Raw genomic sequence first — 23529 nt, forward strand, 5'->3', positions numbered from 1 at the left:
CCTTCCCCCCTCCAACCCCACCCCTTACAGCCCATAAATTTAAGGGGGGGAGGCAAAGTAAAAGTATTATGTTTTACTCAAAACTACTTGAAGTATTGTGAGAAAAATTTATATGTAAGATTCTTAGGACCAATGTTTCTGGAAATATTGTTGACTACCCCCCCATCTCCCCCCACCCTCCTAATGAAATCTAATAGGAAGGGGGTAAAGGGGCAGAGTTCTTTAGATATCACTAAAGAAATATATAAGCTTTAGTACTTAAACTTTAGTAGGCATCAAAATCTCTTACAAATATTGCTGCAACAAACCCCCTCCCCCCTTCTTAGACCACAAATTATTAGGAGGGGGGCAGTGGATGTGGAAAAAAATCTTGTGTTACTTTAAAATCACTGAATTATATTAAGCAAACTTTGGATTTAAGCTTTTTTAGGATATTAGTTACTTTTACAAATATTGCTGGATCCCCCCCCCCCCCCCTCCCCTCCATCTGTTGGAAATAGTGGCTAGTGGCATAGGTAAATAATATTGTGTATCATTTAGAAACCTCTAGAGATATTCAGGGTTAATATTTTAACTTATATAGGCCCATATTTACTTTTATAAATATATATTCCAACTACAACCCTCCCAATTTAGTACAATTATTTTGCTGCATAATCTCCTCCAACCTATTGGACTAATAAAAGAAATATTGTCAACCCAGTGCTCCTTCCCCAAACATTGAATTGGTAATACATATAAAGCAATTTGGAAATCTAAAAGCTTTTTTCCTAAGTTTGCTCCTTATTGCTTTAGTGGTTCCTGAGTAAAACACAGGTGGTGAGATTGTATGGAGGGTAGCTGGAGAGGGAGGGGAAGGGCAAGCAATAATTTAATATTTTTTTATGAGGATGGAGGAAATTGTGCAGCAATATAATTTTACTGGATGAGGTTGGTTGAAGTTGGGGAAAGGTCTGCAATATTTGTTCAAGTATGAAGTAATTATGCACATACTAAAGTTTAAATCCAAAAGCACACTATATCTTGAGTAATCTCAAAGTAAATCACAAGGGTATTGCTATACTCGCTTATATTACTTAATTGGAGGGGGGGGGGGGGGAGGGAGATTGTAAAGCAATATGGAGGGAAAGAGGGCTTGGAGGGAGGGTTTCAGCAAAATTTGTAAAAGTTACTTTTGACCTACCAAAGCATATCTCAAAGGTTTACTTTGTTGCTATAATTCTAGCGGTTTCTTAGTAACACAAAAGAGTAGCACCCTTTCAACTGCAACCCTCCCCCCTTTCTCTCTTTACAAAATGTTATGTTATTGATTTATGAGGGGAGAGGAAGAGGTCAGCAATATATGTAAAAGTGCTTTGGGTCCTACAACAAAACAAAACCAAAAGCTTATATACATATCTAATAGTTTTCAAAAACACATTGGAATGATCTTCTGCCACCCTACCCCCTAATTAGGTTAGGATGAAGGGGAGGGGGGGGGGGAGAATGTGGACAAAACCTTAGATTAAAAAAAATCTCCAAAGAAACATACAACGAGGCCTTCAAATAGGGCACAGTGGTGGTTAGAATCCGTTGGAGATTAAATCTTAGCTGCTCCTTCTTGCTAGATATTGCAATTTGAAGTTTTGTGGTAAAAATGACTAAAATTACAAGAATTCCAAGACTATATACATAAGTGAACACATTAATTCATCAAATAACATTTAACATTTGAGGAATTTAATTAGATATCACTTCATATGTTAACTACACATTACATCCCCATTCAAAACAATTTTTACTTCTATAAATGATGTTTTTAACTTCAGTAAGAGTAATAAATAAGGTACTATAAGCTTAAAGAGGTTTGTCCAATTTACAACTTTATCCTAAAGGCTGTTACCCTGGAACCAGAAGAAAAAAACTTCAGTTTAAGATTACATATGGTCCAAGTTACTTTTAGTAATTCTGCTCCCCTCCCCCCATACTCTCACAACCTACAAACTTTAGGGTGGAGTTTGGGGGGAAGCATAGTAATACTATTATGTGTTTCTCAAAAACTAATTGAAGTATAGTGGGAAAAATTTTTATGTAAGGTTTTTAGGCCAAAAGTTTGTAGAAATTATGTTGTCCACATTCTCCCCCCCCCCCCCCCCTCCCCTTCATCCTAACCTAATTAGGGGGTAGGGTGGCAGAAGATCATTCCAATGTGTTTTTGAAAACTATTAGATATGTATATAAGCTTTTGGTTTTGTATTGTTGTAGGACCCAAAGCACTTTTACATATATTGCTGACCTCTTCCTCTCCCCTCATAAATCAATAACATAACATTTTGTAAAGAGAGAAAGGGGGGAGGGTTGCAGTTGAAAGGGTGCTACTCTTTTGTGTTACTAAGAAACCGCTAGAATTATAGCAACAAAGTAAACCTTTGAGATATGCTTTGGTAGGTCAAAAGTAACTTTTACAAATTTTGCTGAAACCCTCCCTCCAAGCCCTCTTTCCCTCCATATTGCTTTACAATCTCCCTCCCCCCCCCCCCCTCCAATTAAGTAATATAAGCGAGTATAGCAATACCCTTGTGATTTACTTTGAGATTACTCAAGATATAGTGTGCTTTTGGATTTAAACTTTAGTATGTGCATAATTACTTCATACTTGAACAAATATTGCAGACCTTTCCCCAACTTCAACCAACCTCATCCAGTAAAATTATATTGCTGCACAATTTCCTCCATCCTCATAAAAAAATATTAAATTATTGCTTGCCCTTCCCCTCCCTCTCCAGCTACCCTCCATACAATCTCACCACCTGTGTTTTACTCAGGAACCACTAAAGCAATAAGGAGCAAACTTAGGAAAAAAGCTTTTAGATTTCCAAATTGCTTTATATGTATTACCAATTCAATGTTTGGGGAAGGAGCACTGGGTTGACAATATTTCTTTTATTAGTCCAATAGGTTGGAGGAGATTATGCAGCAAAATAATTGTACTAAATTGGGAGGGTTGTAGTTGGAATATATATTTATAAAAGTAAATATGGGCCTATATAAGTTAAAATATTAACCCTGAATATCTCTAGAGGTTTCTAAATGATACACAATATTATTTACCTATGCCACTAGCCACTATTTCCAACAGATGGAGGTGGGGGGGGGGGATCCAGCAATATTTGTAAAAGTAACTAATATCCTAAAAAAGCTTAAATCCAAAGTTTGCTTAATATAATTCAGTGATTTTAAAGTAATACAAGATTATTTTCCACATCCACTGCCCCCCTCCTAATAATTTGTGGTCTAAGAAGGGGGGAGGGGGTTTGTTGCAGCAATATTTGTAAGAGATTTTGATGCCTACTAAAGTTTAAGTACTAAAGCTTATATATTTCTTTAGTGATATCTAAAGAACTCTGCCCCTTTACCCCCTTCCTATTAGATTTCATTAGGAGGGTGGGGGGAGATGGGGGGGTAGTCAACAATATTTCCAGAAACATTGGTCCTAAGAATCTTACATATAAATTTTTCTCACAATACTTCAAGTAGTTTTGAGTAAAACATAATACTTTTACTTTGCCTCCCCCCCTTAAATTTATGGGCTGTAAGGGGTGGGGTTGGAGGGGGGAAGGGGGTTGTGAGTATTTTAAAAATTAACTTTGGCTATATGTAAACTTGAACTGAGGTTGTTTCTACTGGTTCCAGGATAACAGACTCTAGCTTAAAGTTATAAACTGGACATTGTACCTTTCCATTACTCTTTCTTTAAAGTTTTAAAATTTTCTAAATGGGGAGGGACTGTGTAGTTTACACATGCAGAGATATCTAAACTCCTCAAATGTTAAACTCATCTTTTTATTTGATGAATTAAGGTGTTCATGTATGCATATATCCTTGGAATTCTTGTAATTTTAGGCATTTTAACCACAAAACTTCAAATTGCAATATCTGGCAAGAAGGAGCAGCTAAGATTTAATCTCCAACGAATTCTAACCACCACTGTGCCCTGTTTGAAGGCCCCGTTGTCCGTTTCTTTGGAGATTTTTTTTAATCTAAGGTTTTGTTAAGGAGACCTGTGTAGGGTAAAGCGGGGCGATCTCGGTATTGGGGCGAAGTCTTTATTTTTTTACACACCTTCATTAAATAACATTTTTCTTCATGTTCTAATCGACTGACAGAAAAAAACATAAAATCAAATTTGTTCCTTATTAAATTGCCTACAATTAAAGTATAAAATGAAATTTTTGTGAGATGAATTTTTAGGGTACTTAGGTATTGGGTCTCAAAGTCGGACGACAAAAATTTTTTTTTCGATTTTTTTGCTTCGGTCGGAAAAACGGTAAGTTGGACAAAAACTGGTAAGAGCTAGAGCTTAGACGTCTTGAGGGGACTTATCAAGAATCTAATGGGCTATCCATTTCCGTTTAAAACTTTAAAAAAAGCTTGTATAGTTTTTTCTTAAATCGACAAAAGTGAAGCGGGGCGAACCCGGTTTTTTCACTTTTTATACTAACTTTTTCAATTTTATATAAAAAAGTGAAATTTTCGAGAAAAAAAGTCAAATTTCTTGTACTTTGAAAAAAAAAAAAAAAAAATTTGTAGAAAAAATTGTCAGATCTTCATAATTTTTTTTGTGAATGCTCTTTATTACATTTAGCAACTTTAACCTTTAGGGCATGCTGTAATTAAATCAATATGTCAGAGGTTTTTTGAAGCTGGAAGTTCGACCACAGATTTTGCCAAATCTTTCTTTTTTTCAACTTGAATTTTTCAGGAAATTTTGCTAATAGAACTAATTTATTTTTGGTCAAATCTATTCAAAATTGCCTGAATTTTAAGGATCAGGCCTTAAAAGTCATAAAAGATTATTTTTTCTAGTAGTATTTTTATATTTTTTATCAAAAAAAATTTCGAAAAAAAAGTCAAATTTCGCGTACTTCGGAAAAAGTATTTTTTTTGGTAGAAAAAATTTACCTATCTTCATAAAATTATTTGTGCGTACTCTTTATTACATTTAGCAACTTTTACCTTTTGGGCATACTTTAATAAGATCTATACGTCATCGATTTTTTTAAGCTTGAAAATGCCCTACCGACTTCGCCTCGAGGCGGGGCGAAGTCTGTGCCATTTTTGAGATCAATTTTGACAAACTTCCCAAAGTCCTAGGTTTACGTCCATTTAGGACCTGATCGACTTTTCCGAGATCTTTCTACTGGTCTTGGTCCCATTTAAAAAAAATAATTTTTACGATTTGCAGGTTCAAAAAACCGAAAAAAGCACAGAGTTCGCCCCGCTTTACCCTATATTTTTCTAATATGGACAATTTTGTTGATAAGAGAGCATGTAATTTAAATTAATATTAGCAGGGTTTCGGATCCGGATCCGCAAGGATCTGCATATTTTTGAGTCCAAGATTTTTCCATTTTTTCCGCATTTTTTTGCGGATCCGGATCCTTGGACTCAAAAAAATGCGGAAAAAATGGAAAAATCTACCTAAATTTATATAAAACATTTTCTTGATGAGAGCCAATCTTTAAGGTTTAGGTTCAGACTTGAAAATTAAAAGTATTTTTGACTTCGAATTAAAGAATAAATTTTTTTTGAAAAATTTGGTGATTTTATTTTTATTGTCATGGATCCGGAACCGGATCCGGTAGGATCCGGATCCGCATACAATCAATGCGGATCCGAAACCCTGAATATTAGAATTGAATTAGTATAAATCAATGTAAACCAAGTACTTCTAAAGTCGAGTGTCTGTTAGCAGACGAACGTAATGACATTAATGTAGAGTAACTTCTCTACAATAACTTTATTAATTCTTTTTAAGAATTAGAATTCAAATTCTCTGTGTAGTTGTTGTGATAACTTTGATTTGTATTTATATACGTATTGTATAGAAATTACAGTCTTGTGTTGCAAAATGTAGAAAAAATAGCTTACATGAGATATTTTCTTACATTTGATAATATACTTTTAATCAATGTAGTATTTCTTAAAACTAAAGATTTAATAATCAAATATTTGTGTATTAGGCATTTGTTTGCAATGAAAAAATACCGTAATATCTTTTCTCGTATTCATTTGAATCCGGTGGATATTAACCGGTTCTCATGAATACGAAAAAACTATGTCTAGCATCGTATTATATCCAGTTTTCTACGAATATAGAAATGTACAATCATAAGATTAAAACCAGTTTTATTAGCCGGTGCCTCCAGCACCTCGGGGCTAAAAAAAAAACTAGTTTTAATCTTATAATTGTACCTTCTATATCCGCGGAAAGCCGTTTATAATACGATACGAGAAATAACTATACTGTCATTAAAAATGTTCTAGGCTGTAACAGGCAGGTCGAATATGTGGATAAACGCCACTGCAGTCTCAACAATGTTCCAGAGGATATTATGAGATATGCCAGGAGTTTAGAAGAACTACTACTAGATGCTAATCATCTCAAGTAAGATAGATGGATAGATAGATAGACACATAGATAGATCGACATAGTAGATATGCTAGGAGTTTAGAATAGCTACTACTAGATGCTAATCATCTCAAGTAAGAATAGATAGATGGATAGATAGATATATAGATAGACACATAGATAGATCGACATAGTAGATATGCTAGGAGTTTAGAAGAGCTACTACTAGATGCTAATCATCTCAAGTAAGATAGATGGATAGATAGATATATAGTTAGACACATAGATAGATCGACATAGTAGATATTCTAGGAGTTTAGAAGAGCTACTACTAGATGCTAATCATCTCAAGTAAGATAGATGGATAGATAGATAGATAGATAGACACATAGATAGACACATAGATAGATCGACATAGTAGATATGCTAGGAGTTTAGAAGAGCTACTACTAGATGCTAATCATCTCAAGTAAGATAGATGGATAGATAGATATATAGATAGACACATAGATAGATCGACATAGTAGATATGCTAGGAGTTTAGAAGAGCTACTACTAGATGCTAATCATCTCAAGTAAGATAGATGGATAGATAGATATATAGATAGACACATAGATAGATTGACATACTAGATAATGATATGCAAGAAGTTTAGAATAGCTTTTATTAGATGCTAATCATCTCAAATAAGATAGATGGATAGATAGATATATAGATAGACACATAGATAGATCGACATAGTAGATATGCTAGGAGTTTAGAAGAACTACTTTTAGATGCTAATCATCTCAAGTAAGATAGATAGATAGATAGATAGATAGACAGATAGACACATAAATAGATTGACATACTAGATAATGATATGCAAGAAGTTTAGAATAGCTTTTATTAGATGCTAATCATCTCAAATAAGATAGATAGATAGATATATACAATACATACTAGCGGCTTTTTTGGGGTGTTAGGGGTGTCCCACCCCCCAAGAAAATAGTTATAAACCTTCCCGGAACCTATGAGAAGCTACCCTGTAAAGGAGAACCCGATCGGTTCAGCGGTTAGCGAGATCCTTCGCTACAAACAAACAGACAGACAGACAAACAGACAGACAGAAAGACAAACAAACATCGTTCTACTTTGTATTATAGATATAGATTGATAGATAGATAAGTAGATATGCTAGAAGTTTATGGGAGCTACTACTAGATGCTAAGGGGGGGGGGGGAAGTTTGTACAGTTATAGGAAATGAAAATTCAGTACCAAATTTTGGCCTGGCCGTTTAAGCTTGTTTTTATAGTTATCAACCTAATTTTTTTGTAAGCTCTCTTATACCTATGAATGGATCTACCTGTAAAATTTTGAAAATTAAATTTTTGGACTTTCCCTCTAGGGGCTAGTGGGGCAAAAGACCCCCCCAAACACTAAATTTTTAAGTTATGAGCTTATTTTTAAAGATATCGAGCTGATTTTTTAAATGGAACCTTTTATTACATAGATGAGTTGATTAGCCACCCCATATTTCATTTTTGCACTTTACTTCTAGGGGCTTTTGGAGTAAAACAACCCCCCCAAATACAAAATTTTTAAGTTTTGAGCTTACATGCCCCTAGAGGTAAGTTGCAAAAATGAAATATGGGATGGATAATCAACATATTTATGCAATATAAGCTTCTATTTAAAAAATCTGCTCGATATCTTTAAAAATAAGCTCATAGCTTAAAATTTTAGTGTTTGGGGGGGTCTTTTGCACCATTAGCCCCTAGAAGGAAAGTCCCAAAATTCAATTTTCAAAGTTTTACAGGTAGATCCAATCATATATGAGAGTTTACAAAAAGAATTAGGTTGATAACTAAAAAACCAAGCCCAAACGACCAGGCCAAAATTTGGTACTGAATTTTCATTTCCTATAACTGTACTGAGTGTACAAACTTCCCCCCCCCCCCCCCCCCTTATCTGAAGTAAGATATATAGATAGACACACAGATAGATTTTTAGATGAGCTAAGAGTTTTGAATTAAAAAAGCTGCTAACCATCAAGTAAGATGAATAAATGAAATAAAGGGGGGGGGGCGAAAGTGACACTTTTTGAAACCAAAACTAAAAGTCAAAGGAACTCAACTAAAAAAAGAGTTACAGGTCTGACATTTTGCATGGCAGTTGCTTTATAGGGGTACAATATAGAACTGTGAAGAAACGGCGGCGCAACCGCCGAAAACCGCCGAGAAAAGGCAACAAAAATTACGGCGGGAAACGGCGGTTTTCGGCGGTTGCGCCGCCGTTTCTTCACAGTTCCATATTGTACCCCTATAAAGCAACTGCCATGCAAAATCTCAGACCTGTAACCCTTTTTTTAGTTGAGTTCCTTTGTTGACTCTTAGTTTTGGTTTCAAAAAGTGTCACTTTCGCCCCCCCCCCCTTTTTATGCAGACTATCTTTAAGATGGGGGGGGGGGGGGGTTATGCAACCATCGCGTAATTAGTGCGCAAATGGCACTTAGAATCCGAATTTCGGGCTTAAATTTGACATGAATAATCCTTGGTAGGGCTATTTCCCTAAATCGAATAAAAAGTTGGAAAAGTAAGGCTGCCGGCTCAGCCATTTAGTCGTTTTTGTAAACTGACACAGAGAGAAAGAGAGAGTGTAGACACTAGCAGACTGGCCAGAGTGTACGTTTTGTACGTTTTGTACGTTACGCATCGAATCTGTGTACGTTCTGGACGTTATTTTGATATGTGTACGTAACGTATTTTGAAATTTGTATTTTTGTACGTTTTACGTTTTTTTAAAAATAATAATCAAATATTAGCAGAAAAGTAATTTGTATGTTTTGTACGAAAATTTTTGCAAAAGCAATAGGTGTATTATTTAAATAAATTCAATAATATCTTCAATTTTCATAGAACAAAAATATGTATGTAAATTATGCATATATGTTATTAGAACTTACAGTTTAAATTTATGGATTTGAAATATATGTCCTATAGATATAGTTTAAACTAGGGTTGGGCCGGATATCCGGTGTGGCTGGATATCCGGCCGGATACCGGATATTGAAACTATCCGGCCGGATATTCGGCTCTTTAATTTTTTATACTTTACACCAAAAATCTCTGCTTTTTAAAATTTTAAATGGCTATAATTTTCTTATTATTGAAGCTAGAAGAACATTTTTTCTGAACAAGTTTAACTTTATGTAAATTTATATAAGATTTCTGAAGAAATTTTTTTTTGCTACTTTAGTATCTGGTAATTTGGCCGGTTATCCGGTGATTTGGCCGGATAACCGGATATTTTCCGGATTATCCGGCCGGTTACCGGATATCCGGTCGGTTACCGGATATCCGGCGTTTGAAATCAGCCGGACATCCGGTATCCGGTATCCGGCCAAAAAAGTATCCGGCCCAACCCTAGTTTAAACTATTGAACAGAAAGAGATATGCAGTTGACTAAATTCAAGTTTAAATGCATTTCATGCTACTACCCCTTTAATAGATTTTACGATAATTTTTTTCAAATTCTTTATATACTTGGGTAAATTTTCCGAGATATCATATGGTGCACAGTGTAGGATTAAGAAGTCTTATTTTTTGGTATCTTCAGTTTTTAAAGAATAAGAATCAAATATAAGTATAAAAGTATTTGTATATTTATTTGTATTTGTACAAAAAGTATTACAAAAATAGTATATTATCTATAATGCAAAGTAGAATGATGTCTGTCCGTCTGCTTGTCCGTCTGTATATCAGAAGCTTAATATCTCAGTAACCACTGAACCTATTGTGCTCTACTCTTCATGGAATATACCTAATAGGCCTGTGATGGTTTTTGCTATTTTCTTTGGGGGAGGGACACTTAAAGCTTTTTACTTTCTACTAGGATTAGAGGCTTCGTATCCCTCTTTTATAGAATAGTTTGTTGGAAATTTGTCAAAAAAAATATATAAAAAAAATTGTGATTATTTTCTTCATTTAGGCTTCGCCTCAGGGTGCGGTGGGGGTTCCCCCACCCCGCTGATTTGCATTAGTTTACAAAAATAAATTGAGGGGTGGTTGATTTTTTTTGGGGGGGGGGGGTGGGTGTCCCACACTCAAGAAAATAGCCTAAAACTACCACAGAACTAGTAGATATATTCCCTGAAGATTAGAATTTAGAATTTCAGCGGTTACCAAGATCTTAAGCTTTAGACAGACAGGCATTGATTTACTTTGTATTAAAGACTACCTAGTATTTTCTGAGATCTTTAGCAATAGACAAAATAACCCTATATCCTATTATATGTTTATCCTATAAATCCTTTTTTTTCTGTAACAAAGAATCTCGCTAACTGCTGAACCGACAAGATCTTTGTGAGGTGTAGGCTATTTTCTCTGTCTTTCCATATCCCTTCAAGAACCTGTATTCAAAATGGTAGAAAAATAGCCTAAAACCATCTCGGTAACTGTGTGAAGTAGTTATGAAAATCTTAAGCATCAGACAAAAAACTTACTACTTTATTTAATAGAATATACTTAGTACGTAATAACAGGATGTATGTCTCTCTGTCAGTTTATTTGTACCGAAGGTTCACGCTAACCGCTAAACCGATATGGTTCTCTTTTACAGGGTAGCTTCTCATAGGTCCTGGGAGAGGGTACAACCACCCTCCCAAGAGAAACTACTCTTAGAAAAAAATCACAACCCTTCCCCTATTTTTTCTTTCTTTTTAAAATTGAAATTAGAAATGGGGGTGGTCTACTCCCCCTTTCCTCACTAAAAAAATTATTAGCGAAGCTACTCTATAATCACTTTGTCAGTCCGTTATGCTATCGGAGAAACATGATTTTCTCGGCTCCTGTTTTTTGATTGAATAAGTTTACCTTCTACATATTTTCATTGAGATTTGCCTTTTGGTTGGGTGCTAGATCTATTCCTAGATTTTCTTTTTTTCATGGTTTTCTCGACTTCTATTCAAGATAGACGGCTAAAATTTTCAGGGAATAAATAAATTCACATTCTACATATTTTCAAAAAGTTTCTTTAAGGTTTGTCTATTTGTTGCAGTGCTAGATCGATTCCTAGATGTATAGGTTTTTGTGATTTTCACAACTCATATTCCTGATAGACGGTTGTAATTTTCAGGGATTGTATTAGTTTTCATTCTTAATACTTCCACTAAATTTCATTGAGATTTGCTTATTGGTTGGGGGGCTGAATTTATTCCTTAGACTTTCACATTATATATTTTTAAAAGGTTTTGTGATTTATTTAAATAAGTTAAATGCTTATTTTTTACGACACTACTCTATAGTTTATATAGTTCCCAGATTTCCATCCATAACTTTTGTTGTCATCCTTGTTTTTTACTTTTTATCTTTAAATAAAAAAATGGGTTTTTGAATTCAACTCCCATCCCCCCCCCCCCCCCCCTAATCAAGTTCCTCTAGAGGCCTCTAAGGGCGTAGTCGCTGGTCCTTATAATAGGATATACTTTGTACATAATAACAGAATGTCTGTTTGTTTGAACCAAAGAATCTCGCTAACCACGGAACCGATATGGTTCTCCTTAACAGGATAGCTTCTCATAGGTTTTTGGATGTTTTATAACTATTTTGGGGAAGAGTATCACCATCCACCCTCCGAAGAGAAATTGACTTTAGAAAAAAAACTACCTCCTCCCCCCAAGAAATGAATTTTAATTGCGATTTTAAGTTAATTTATTTCCAGATGTCTATAAATAACTTTTGAGCTTCGCTACTTATGTATGTTGTCATCCATGTTTTTTTATTGAATTCAACTCTCCGCTCCTCAAGTGCCCCTAGAGGCCTTTAGGAGCGTTATCGCTAGTTCTTTTGAATAGAGTAATAGGATATCTTGTGTCTGTCAGTTCGCTATGGTTCTCCTTTACAGGTAGCTGCTAGTAGACTTAAATGTATTGATAATAGGTAACTAGGAAATTATTTAACTTATTTTTATTAGGAATGTACGTTTTTGTACGTTTTTTTACTTTTTTTATGTACGTAACGTATTTTTTTTGTGTACGTTATGTACGTTTTTTATTTTCAAAATTGGCTGGCCAGTCTGCACTAGACAGACAATGACATAATGGAGATAATTTAAAAAGTGATTTCTGCAATCATTAATTCATTAATTTTAATTTTAGGGATCTTCCGAACAACTTTTTCCGTCTGCACAGGTTGAGAAAACTTGGCCTCAGCGATAATGAAATACAGAGAATATCTCCAGAGATACAGGTAAGTGGCACGGAAATTTTATGCCTCAGGGTTCTTAACGGATAAGACGATGGATGATAAATTGATGTTAAGCCCAAATTATAATATAAAAATTTTCCTCTTTTGTAGATTGAAACTATTGAGTGCCTGTTTCAATATTTTGGGTACCTATATAATTTACAGTACATTTTTCCCTGATAATACATACTTTATACCTATGCCATATAGTTTCGTATACTTTTTTTTAAAGATTCAGATATAGGAAGATGTGAACTTGGAAGGGATATTGGACGGTTTATTAGTCCCCAAAGTTTGAATACAATGTTTCCTAATTTGGTGGCTTAACAACTTTCGATTTTGATTAGGGGTCCATTTAGTCGCGTGTCCAACTCCAAACATCTCTACATCACTAAATGTAATCTTCAGAAGGGTATATTGCCAAAATATATTTATTTTACAATTTTCATAATTATTTTAGAACTTTGAGTGTTTGGTTGAGTTGGATGTCTCCAGAAATGACATATCAGATATACCTGAAAATATTAAAGGTAAAGAATGACTAGCGAGTTGTGTAGAGAAGAGGAGCGGGCTCCTAAAATGGGCAAGCCATCACACACCTCTTACCCCTTCCTTCTTTTACTTAAACTAGCGTCTTTGCTCCTAGCATCTAGGGGCTTGTTTATTAAAGGGGTAAGACGGAGGCAGAAAAAAGCCTGAAACCAAATGAAAAACATAAAATAGCCTAAAACCGTTTTGGGACCTATGTCAAGCGTCCTTAAAATGGAAGTTATTGAAATCTTATTCTTCAGACAAAAAAAAAACTTTACTACTTGAGGTATTTAATAGGATTTAAAACAAAGAAAATTTTGGATGTTATTTCGTTTCGCTCAGCTGTTTAACTTAATTTTTCTGATTTATCTGCTCCACAAAAATAGCAGTAATCCTATTTTTTATGATTTATCTGCTCCACAAAAAAGCAGTAATCATATTTTTTATGATTTATCTGCTCCACAAAAAAGCAGTAATCCTAATTATAGCAATATATTTTTTTCATTTTCTTGACCTTGAGGTTTAGCCGTTTTTGAGATCTTGTAGGTATGTGTTGATAATTATGATTTTTTTTAGGCTTACAAGCCTTACAAGTTGCAGATTTTTCATCCAATCCAATTCAAGAACTTCCCTCGGGGTTTGTTCTCTTGAAGGTAAACTTTTGATTTTTTCCAATTTTATAGATTTTTGGAAATTTTGAATTAGTTATTTCTCGCGTCGTATTATAAAACGTTCCCGCGGTTAATAAAATTTAAACGATTAAAAACAGTTTTGTTTGACCCGAAGGGCCGGTGTAATAAAACTGTTATTAATTTTATTATTTTTATTTTAATACTTGTGGAAAATTTTCTCTAATACGATTCTATACATGATTTTTCAAATATGAAATAGGGTGGGTCGATTTTGGAATTTTACATAGTAGTAGATATTGGCAAGGGTTACTGTGCCAATATAAAACCCTGTGAAACTTGAAAGAGGTTTTTTAATCCAAAAACAACGTGCGCGCGGGGGGGTATAAAATGTGCCCAGCCCACTCCCATATAAAACCAAAACTTTAAATTCCTTCAAACACATTCATGTTGCATATCAAAATGACCGCATTGAAATGCTGATTACAGATCTGAAAACAGTTTTGAAAAATATTGATTCAGTCTGAAATAATTTTCAAATAACCTACCAAAATAAACAATTTTGACTAAATCAGCTGTTTTTTGGTACTTAATGACATCTTATTCGAACTAGGAGCAACATTTTTCAAAACGGTTTTCGGATTCGTAATCAGCATTTCAAAGCGGTCATTTTGATATGCAACATGCCTGTGTTTGAAACAATTTCAATTTTTGGTTTTATAAGGGGGTGGGCACTTTTATACACTCCGCGCGCCCGTTGTTTTTGGATTAAAAAACTGTTTAAAATTTTCACAGGGTTTTATGTTGGCCCAGTAACCTTTGCCAATGTGTACTAATGTTAAAATCCCAAAAAGCAAGCAAATCGACCCACCCTAATATGAAACTATTTCTAAGCCATACTGGATTAAGAATTAAATATATCTTTTTATTTGTGTAGTCACTTTCTGTGCTGAGTTTGAATGATATGTCTCTGTCCATGCTGCCCGAAGATTTTGGACTCCTGGAGAATCTTACATCTTTGGAGCTCAGAGAAAATCTTCTAAGGGTAAGTTTTAATATTCAAATGTAAACAATAAAATCGAAACTCATTGTTTGTAACGATCATATATGTGAAACATTGTTTGAATAAAATATTTTTTTGTATGAACGTACTCACAGTCCCATATTTGCTACGCTTCTTCATAGTTTGCCCTAATCGTTGTAGTAATCTTTATGCCAGAAAAAATCAAAATGCAGCTATTTATTTTGTCTTAATTTTAGGGACAAAATATACACCCTTGTCAAAAAGATGATTTAACTATGCAAAAATTATTAATATATGCTCATCAGACATGTAGTAGAGTTAGACATAAGTTTTGATAATTAATCTTAAACCTAATTTTAATTAATCTTTTCCAACTCTTTAATCTTTGCAGGACCTGCCGGAAAGCATCAGCGAGCTCAAGAAGTTGCAGAGACTCGATCTTGGTGATAATGAGATAGACGTCCTACCTCCCCATATTGGAGAACTACCTTCCTTGGAAGGTAGGGAATCTTAACTGGTTGATAAGAATAAGGCTAAAGAAATCTTTTTATCCCCCCTCCAACATATTTTTTTTAGTTTTATTTTCACCTAGGAGGGGAGAATATTGAAAATTTAGCAGGATCAATTTTGCAGAATATATACACCCCTGATCTATCCAAAATGAATCAATTTTTATTTAGAATTATGGCTGGACCACAATGGACTGTCATGCCTACCTGTGGAGATCTCTAAGCTGCACATGCTTGCCTGTCTGGATGTATCAGAGAACAAACTTGAATTCCTTCCAAATGATATCTCAGGTATGTGATAGCTATAAATCGCATCGTATTATAAACAGCTTTCCGCGGATATAAAATTGTATAATCATAATATTAAAACCAGTTTTTTTAGCCACAAGATGCCGAAGGCACGGACGAAAAAAATGGTTTTGATCTTATGATTGTACTTACATTTTTATATTCGTAGAAAACTGGATATAATACGATGGCATAAATAATTCGGCTGAGAACCGGTTCTAATCCACCGATTTGGAAGTGATAGTGGAAGCTAATTTAGGGAATATAAGAACATGAAGTCTAGTGCCCTATTAAGATATGTCTAACTTTTGAAAAACAATTATAACCCTGAGGGGAATCTAATCCGGCTAGGCTCTCTTTAAATTACCTTTCCTGTCACAAGCATAATAAATACATATAATGAAAGTTTGTTGTCCATTTATTTAAATAATATATTTTGTGTTTGTTAAGGACTTGCTGGACTAACAGATTTACATTTGTCACAAAACCTTCTGGAACAATTACCTGACTCAATCGGTAAGATTTATTCTAGTTAATTAATGCCTAGGTAGCAAATAAAAATATTTCTATTTCTCTTAACCAGTCTGAAATTACTAAAATCTATATTTTACGCATCTTTCCATTCTAGAATTCGATATATTATCACTTGGATGTTGCACTAAATTATATTACTCATAGCTGGATAAAATAGCAATAATTTCCTTTACCCCATCCCCTCACTCTTCTACTAGATGAAAGAACTGACCAATAAATGTGGTTCATATTAGCAACCTAAATTGACGACAAATTTTCCTCTGTCAATATATCAACGTATTCTATATCCATTATCCTGTTGATAATTTAACCAACCTATCTATGTATAAATTACAAACTAGGGTTGGCATTCTGGAATCTGGATATTTTGCGGATTTTTGGGTTGTGGATTGCGGATTCTATCAATATTTTAAAGATATTTTTATAAATAAAAAAAAATTCTAGGTACCCCTTACAGCGGCCAATTTATAACCCTTACTTAACTTAACCTAACCTAAAATAAGCATGAAAACCTACTGTGAAATAAAATATAATAAAACTTTGGATGCTACCCACAATTATTTGTAGTTAAGATATAATAAAGTACTTTTATGGTTTTGCCTGCCACATTTTAAATCAATATTTTTTAAGTGCTACAAAAGTCATAAAAGTTAACAATCCGAATCCGCAATTTAAATTGCCAACCCTGTTACAAACTATCTATTTTTCATTACTAGGTACCTTAACTCGGCTAACAATACTGAAATGTGACCAGAACCGCCTGATAGAACTAAATCCTTGTATTGGGACCTGTGTCAGCCTTCAAGAACTCGTCATCACGGAGAACTTTCTTACAGGTCAGTTAAACATTTCAGTTAAATACAGTGTGTTTCTTTATCAGAATCTTTACCCTTTGCAAGAAAAAAATTGGATATACAGTAGTCGACTTTAGGGTGCCAGTACTCCCTCCCTGATTGAGATATGACCTGCAAACTTTGATATATTCTAGTATATGTCCCCAATAGTATCTGTATTTTTAGCTCTAGATCTCAACTTTGAAGCGTTTTGCAGCCATTCTTGCAAAAGGTAGAAGATTTGAACATAAGAAAAATGCGCTAAAACCATTTTTAGATGTTGACACCTAAGTTTTGAATTTTACATTTTACTGTACTTTTTAAACTAAAACTGTAATATTTTTTTTAATGTTCTATTAATTGCATTAAAAAACGAAGAAAATAAGCCATTAATCATTAACTTCTGATAACTATAAGTGGGGTAAAATTGCTTTCAAAAAAGTTCTCATAAAAAAAACACTGTAGTTCTTTTGGATTTCTGTTGTAGTTATCAAAAAATGTATTTAACAAGGATGACAACATCCACAAAAGCTAAGCTCTGAAACGGTAGAACACGCGAACATTAACACTTGTAGTTCGAAACTGAATAAGCAAAATATAAATGTAAAAAAAGTCAATTCAAAATTGTAAGTAAATTTGTTGAAAAACTGCTTAAATTACAGTACATTGTTTAAGGATATACTTACATTTTTAGAACTTGATTAGGTATAAGAGATGCTTCGCCTATAACATTGTACTTTGTTTTCCTGGGAATAAGTTTTTCAAAAATCAGATCAATCGGATAATTTTATCGCATAAAAATTTGCTGTTAAGAAAGTTAAAAAATCAACATTTTCAAATGGACGTATGGACATTCTAGTAACGATTATAGAGTAGCTACGCTTTCTAAATCTTACCTAACTACTACAGGAATCACCATGCAATGTTTGGAATCGATAGGACAATTCCAACTTATTAACAAAAAGAGTTAACTGTCCGTGACGTACGGACCGACCCTAATTATAGAAAGCTTCGCTTTTAAAAAGCATATGATTTTATTTTTCTGTATTATGTTATTTGTTACTAATCTATCTATCTATCTATCTCTAGAGCTACCTACAAGTATTGGCAACCTAGTAAAGTTGACCAACCTAAACCTGGACCGTAACCGCCTGGAATTCCTGCCAACTGAAATTGGACACCTTGTCAACCTTGGCGTTCTATCATTAAGGTATCTTACCTTACTCATTTAAGTTGAAATGAATAACATTTTAAAATAAAATGATATTATTTTTTATTTGAAGTTAGGTACAGTGTTACAAAACTTGGTTTGAATTTAAATCAAAACTATTCTAATTACTGTTAGGTGTCATGCATTGCATAACACATAACTTTTACCATAAATAAACTTTTGGTTGTAGTTTTATTTTGGTTTAATTCATATTAAATTGTCAATAATATGATAAAATTCTTGATTTTAAATCTATAGGACAACTCAATCATGACTATGTTTCCAGGGAGAATTGTGTAATGGAGCTGCCAAGTGAGATAGGAAACTGCAGAGAGCTGCATGTGTTGGATGTTTGTGGTAACAGGCTCAGCCATCTACCTTTCAGCCTTACTTCTTTAAATCTTAAGGTATTTTTATTTTGTTATTTCTATTAAAGGTTCAGGTGCTGCAGTCCTTAGGTGCTCCATGGACACTGTACAGGTAAAAACTAAACAAAATTTAAGAGCTAGAGGACAACTTTAAAAAACAAACAAAATATACATCTTTTTTAAAAAATATGTAGGTAAATAATAATAAAAAAGATGCATATTCTGTTTTATAACTTCACCTCTAACTCTTCAAAAAAAAACTTGGTATAGTTTTTACCTGTCCAGAGAACACCTGGAAGCCTGCAGTACCTGAACCCGTACCCAAAGCCAATTTTTTTTTTAATACAGTGAAAATACATCCCAAAAGGAAACTTTTTTGCCAAATATCCCTTTTTCTACCTGGGTTAATAGCCTCATTCGGTAGGTATTATATTCACTTAAATCTCAAAATAATCATTTTATATTTTTAGGCTTTATGGTTATCAGAAAATCAGGCAAAACCAATGCTTGCCTTCCAAACTGATTATGATGAACAAACAGGAGATCAGGTGACAATAATTCTACCAATTTTTCTAGGAATTTTAACATTAAAAAAAAAACTAACTTTAATTCTGGTAAAACTATTGATGAAATAAAATAAAAATATTTTCAGGTATTGACCTGTTTCCTTCTGCCCCAACTGGACGGACCTGGCGATGACCAGGCCGGTGACAGCAGGCTGGGTGCTAGACTTACTCTTGATGATATATACAAGTAAGTAGATAGATAGCAGGCTGGGTGCTAGGCTTACTCTTAATAATATATACAAGTAAGTAGTTAGAGAAGTAGTCTGGGTGATAGACTTACTCTTGATGATATATACAAGTAAGTAGATAGATAGCAGGCTAGGTGCTAGACTTAATTTTGATGTAATTTTATAAGTCTGTAGTTAGAGTAGGATTGGCTTACAGCCTATAGGTTGAGATAGAAAGAAATATAATTGCTTGTTTACTAGGACACAAAATATTTCTATTTTTGCAAGTATTTATCTTTTTTTCAGGCGTGATTCAGAATGGAGAGAGGACACTTGGGACCCCAACCATCAACGCAAGTCAATTATTCAGTTCCAGGTATTAACAGCACCTAGACCTCCCTAAATGTTGCGTGATTTTAAAGGCTTCCTGATTTCCCTATTTGATCAAGTTTAATGATTATTGTATGACACTGCTGTTGTATAGTAATTTTTTGCGATTTCCATTCAGAATTTTTGAGCTTCGCTACTAATGGATGTTGTCATCATTGTTTATATTTTGTTTGATAATAATAATATTCTTGTAGACTTTTCTAATATCCTTTTTTGAATCATTGTTTATTTTTAGGGAGTAGAAAATGACGAAGAAGAGAATATGGATGACAGAGAGACAACCAACTTTGTCCGTCAGAAAACTCCCCACCCCAAAGAGTTGAAAGCCAAGGCACATAAACTGTTTGGCTCCCCGCAAAAACAACCAGAGGAGCCACATGAAGGTAGGGACGGGTGAAAGTACTCAATTTCAAATAGATAAAAATTCAATGGATGTATACTAATATTTTGAATAAAATATTACCTAGTTCCTTAAAAATGTTGCATTATTAAATATCTTACCTTAGTTTACTTATGAATCTTAATACTAAAATAATAGACAATTTATACAATATACATCCCCAATGCAATGATAGTAAACAAAATTACCCCTTCTGTTGATAAAAATGATTAGTTTAAAGTTGGGACCAACCAATCAAATTCAATAGAAGTACCCTAAGTTTTTGAGCCAACGAATGGGATAAATTGGTTATTAATCTTTGGGCACCGGTTTAATTTACAGTGCAATGTCCTCTCCCTCCAAGAGTTCAGTCCTTTATCAGCAACTAGTGGCTACGCCCCTAGCCTCTAGGGGCTTTGCTCCAAGAGGTATAGTTACATCTTTTATTACCTAGAGATCCCCCACTCTTTTAAATAATTTTTTTTTTAATAGCGGGGGGATTTTTTGTTATCGGGGGGGGGCGTTAAGCGTGTCCCACCCTCCCAAGAAAATAGCCTAAAACCACCACAGGACCAGTAGGTATATTCCCTGAAGAGTAGAATCTGATCGGTTCAGTGGTTACCGAGATCTTAAAGGACAGATACTAATGATAAACTTTGTTTAGAAATGGTTGAGAAGAGGATGATTGAGGATAAGAATGGAGGAGTGCTGGACAGTATGGAGGATGAAGGAATACACCAGGATGAAGAGGATGAGGCCACATATAAAGGTCAGCTTTTACTATGTTGTAGTTTTCAAAATATATTTTCCGCGGATATAAAATGTACAATTTTAAGATTTAAACCAGTTTTTTTTAGCCTAAAAAGTGGGTTTTGATCTTATGATTGTACATCTTTATATTTGTAGAAAACTGGATATAATAAGATGATAGATATAATTTTTTTCGTATTGCTGAAAACCGGTTCTAATCCACCAGATAGTAAGAAAATGAGAAATAAAATTACTCCTTATCAGTTATCATGAATATTAAGATTATTGAAAAATAGATTTAGACACTAATACTTTGTATAACCCAATCAAGATTCAACATCATTCCATTATACAGCGTGTCGGAGCCGTGTAATTTTTATTATATGGAAATAGACCGTTGCCAAATTATAATACTACTTTTAAAAATCATTTTAGCTAATCTGGAGCCGTAGCCGTTTTTAACGAAAAATACGGCTCCGGCTCCACCAAAAATGTTGCTGCTCCGGCTCCGAAACGCTGCATTATACCGTCCTCGCTAGAAATACCAAGGTTTAAAATTAGATGTAATTTTTTAATAATTTAGAGAGAATTCGCGAGCAACTGAACCGTGGAATGGTTCCCGGTGATAGAAACAGCGCAGCCGACTTAAATCATGCTGTGCCTGTCACCAACATCCTCGATGTGACCGCTGCCCGTGACCGGGCTGAGCTGGCACGCCAGGGTAGCCTGGCTGAACGATCATTGCCCTCCAGTCTGGCGGCCCGCAGGCAGAACAGTAATCCAAGTGATCCAGGTGTTGCCAGTGGAGGCAGCACGAGCCATAGTCAGGTATAAAAACATAGACAGTAGAAAGGTAGTCGGTAAAAGTAGAGACAAATGATAGCACAAGATTAATTTTTTACTGACTGTAAATATTCTATCAACCCCAGTAGGAACATATTTTTCTAGTTTTTTTTTCCCAAGGAGAGGAAAAATGAAATTAAATTTTCAGTAGGTATGTACCTAGTCTTTATTTTTTTTCAATTTTTTTCCCCTTTAGCAGGGGATCCCATAAAGAATATGATACACCCCTGAGAAGAGACACATAGACATAAAAAAAATGCAAAGATCATTTGCAGATCCCCGCTTTGGTCTTAGAAAACAAATGTCCAAAATCGACCCACCCTAATATGTACCTATGTAGACATACAAATTGAATTAGTATATTGTAATGTCAACTTATATCATCCTTCTGTTAAGGCAAGCGAAGAGGAAAATGAGCCTGGACAAGAAGTGGCCGATGCTGGTGGCGAACAGGACGATGATGGACTCCGAGAGGATGGGGTTAGATTCTCTGTAGACGGAGTTGGGGAGGGAGTGGATAGTGAAGATAAAATGCGCCTGCACAGGAGGGATACTCCACATCATCTCAAGAACAAAAGGATTAATCAACAGGTAGACTTTTTTTACTGTATAATACTCTACTTTTTACTTTTTAAAAACAATTTAATTTTTTTAGATAAAGGCACTATATATTGCTTTGTTTGTAGGTTGACAAAGATCAGATGGCGCATATAATTGCTCAAGCCCTGCAGAAGAAATCAGATCCTAACAGTGTGGGTCTACCAGCTACAGCTGCGGCCCTTGGATCCTCTCGTCCTGTTTCTATCTCAGGTAATATCGGCTTCACTCTAGTCTTAGGGGCGTTATACAGAGTGGAAGGGGACATTATGATAACGTTTCATATTCGTTCGCCTAACAACTTTGGGTACTTTTATCCCATTTTGATAAGTTGGATTATTAGGTTAAGAGTCTAAACATTTCAACAACTAATTGTAATCTACAGAAAGGTAGATCATTATTGGGAATTTTAAAGTTATAAACAGACATACTTTGAAATTGGACAGATTTTTAAACATAAGAGACTAGTAGATAAACTAAAACAGCTAGACTGATAATGTTCAAATTATTTTTGTATTTTTTTTTAGAAAATATTGCTCCACCTCCCCGTTCTGCGAACACAAGTTCCGACCACATGGTACCACCTGCTGCACAGGGACCCAAAATGGTCCTGGAAACAATTGAGAAACAGATCAATTTCAGCAGGGCCGACAAGGGGTTGGGACTGAGCATTGCTGGCGGCTTAGGATCTACTCCATTTAAGGTAAATTTGTCAAAGTGCAATTAGATTCTAAGCTGTTGAAAATTATAATATGTATAAATATTTGATATAAGTTGTAATTTTTTTCATTAAACGAAATCTTTAAAAAAGTGTTATCTTTTTCTTTACTAACTTCCTTTTTTTTCAATGACATTTATTCATTTTATTTTATGTTGTAATTATATAATCTGTTTTTTTATTAATTTAATACTAAGGGGGGGGGGGGTTTTAATGCAACCATCTCGTAATCAATGTATAAATGGCACTTAGAATTCGAATTTGGATCTGAAATTTTGCATGAGTAATCCTTGGTAGGTCTATTTTCCCTAAATCGAACAAAAAGTTGGAAAAGTAGCTGCTAACGGCTGGCGGCTCATCCGTTTAGACATTTGTTGGGTATTTTCAAGCGAAATCCATCACGAAACCTCTCTCCACATAATGCTCTTTTCCGATCCAAAACGTTTTCAAACGGTTTTAGCCGGAAATTGCTGGTAATAGAAATCTAAAAAAAAAATTTGTATCATTTCACATGATTTAAAGCAAAAATATGTTTCAAAAAGTTGATTTCTACGTAATTTATGAAGGTTTGCCCTA

At 34.4% G+C, this 23529-nt stretch overlaps 1 protein-coding gene across 5 annotated transcripts in view; it reads left to right on the top strand.

Annotated features, from left to right (window-relative positions):
- The window catches only part of scrib (scribble planar cell polarity protein), a 57685-nt gene that overhangs the window by 1864 nt on the left and 32292 nt on the right, over positions 1–23529 (top strand). For all 5 annotated transcript variants that reach the window (XM_080172783.1, XM_080172784.1, XM_080172780.1 and 2 more), the window contains exons 2-21: positions 6307–6427; positions 12530–12620; positions 13078–13147; positions 13725–13801; positions 14715–14822; positions 15193–15301; positions 15482–15601; positions 16049–16114; positions 16849–16968; positions 18055–18175; positions 18462–18582; positions 19014–19091; positions 19196–19296; positions 19583–19652; positions 19902–20049; positions 20710–20814; positions 21379–21623; positions 22035–22229; positions 22325–22448; positions 22763–22938. In XM_080172783.1, the coding sequence (XP_080028909.1) occupies positions 6307–6427; positions 12530–12620; positions 13078–13147; positions 13725–13801; positions 14715–14822; positions 15193–15301; positions 15482–15601; positions 16049–16114; positions 16849–16968; positions 18055–18175; positions 18462–18582; positions 19014–19091; positions 19196–19296; positions 19583–19652; positions 19902–20049; positions 20710–20814; positions 21379–21623; positions 22035–22229; positions 22325–22448; positions 22763–22938 (2366 nt within the window). The remainder of the gene's footprint in view (positions 1–6306; positions 6428–12529; positions 12621–13077; positions 13148–13724; positions 13802–14714; positions 14823–15192; positions 15302–15481; positions 15602–16048; positions 16115–16848; positions 16969–18054; positions 18176–18461; positions 18583–19013; positions 19092–19195; positions 19297–19582; positions 19653–19901; positions 20050–20709; positions 20815–21378; positions 21624–22034; positions 22230–22324; positions 22449–22762; positions 22939–23529) is intronic.

Source organism: Acartia tonsa, chromosome 9 (genome assembly GCF_053477335.1).
Source record: "Acartia tonsa isolate MP-2025a chromosome 9, ASM5347733v1, whole genome shotgun sequence".
Lineage (NCBI taxonomy): Eukaryota > Metazoa > Arthropoda > Copepoda > Calanoida > Acartiidae > Acartia > Acartia tonsa.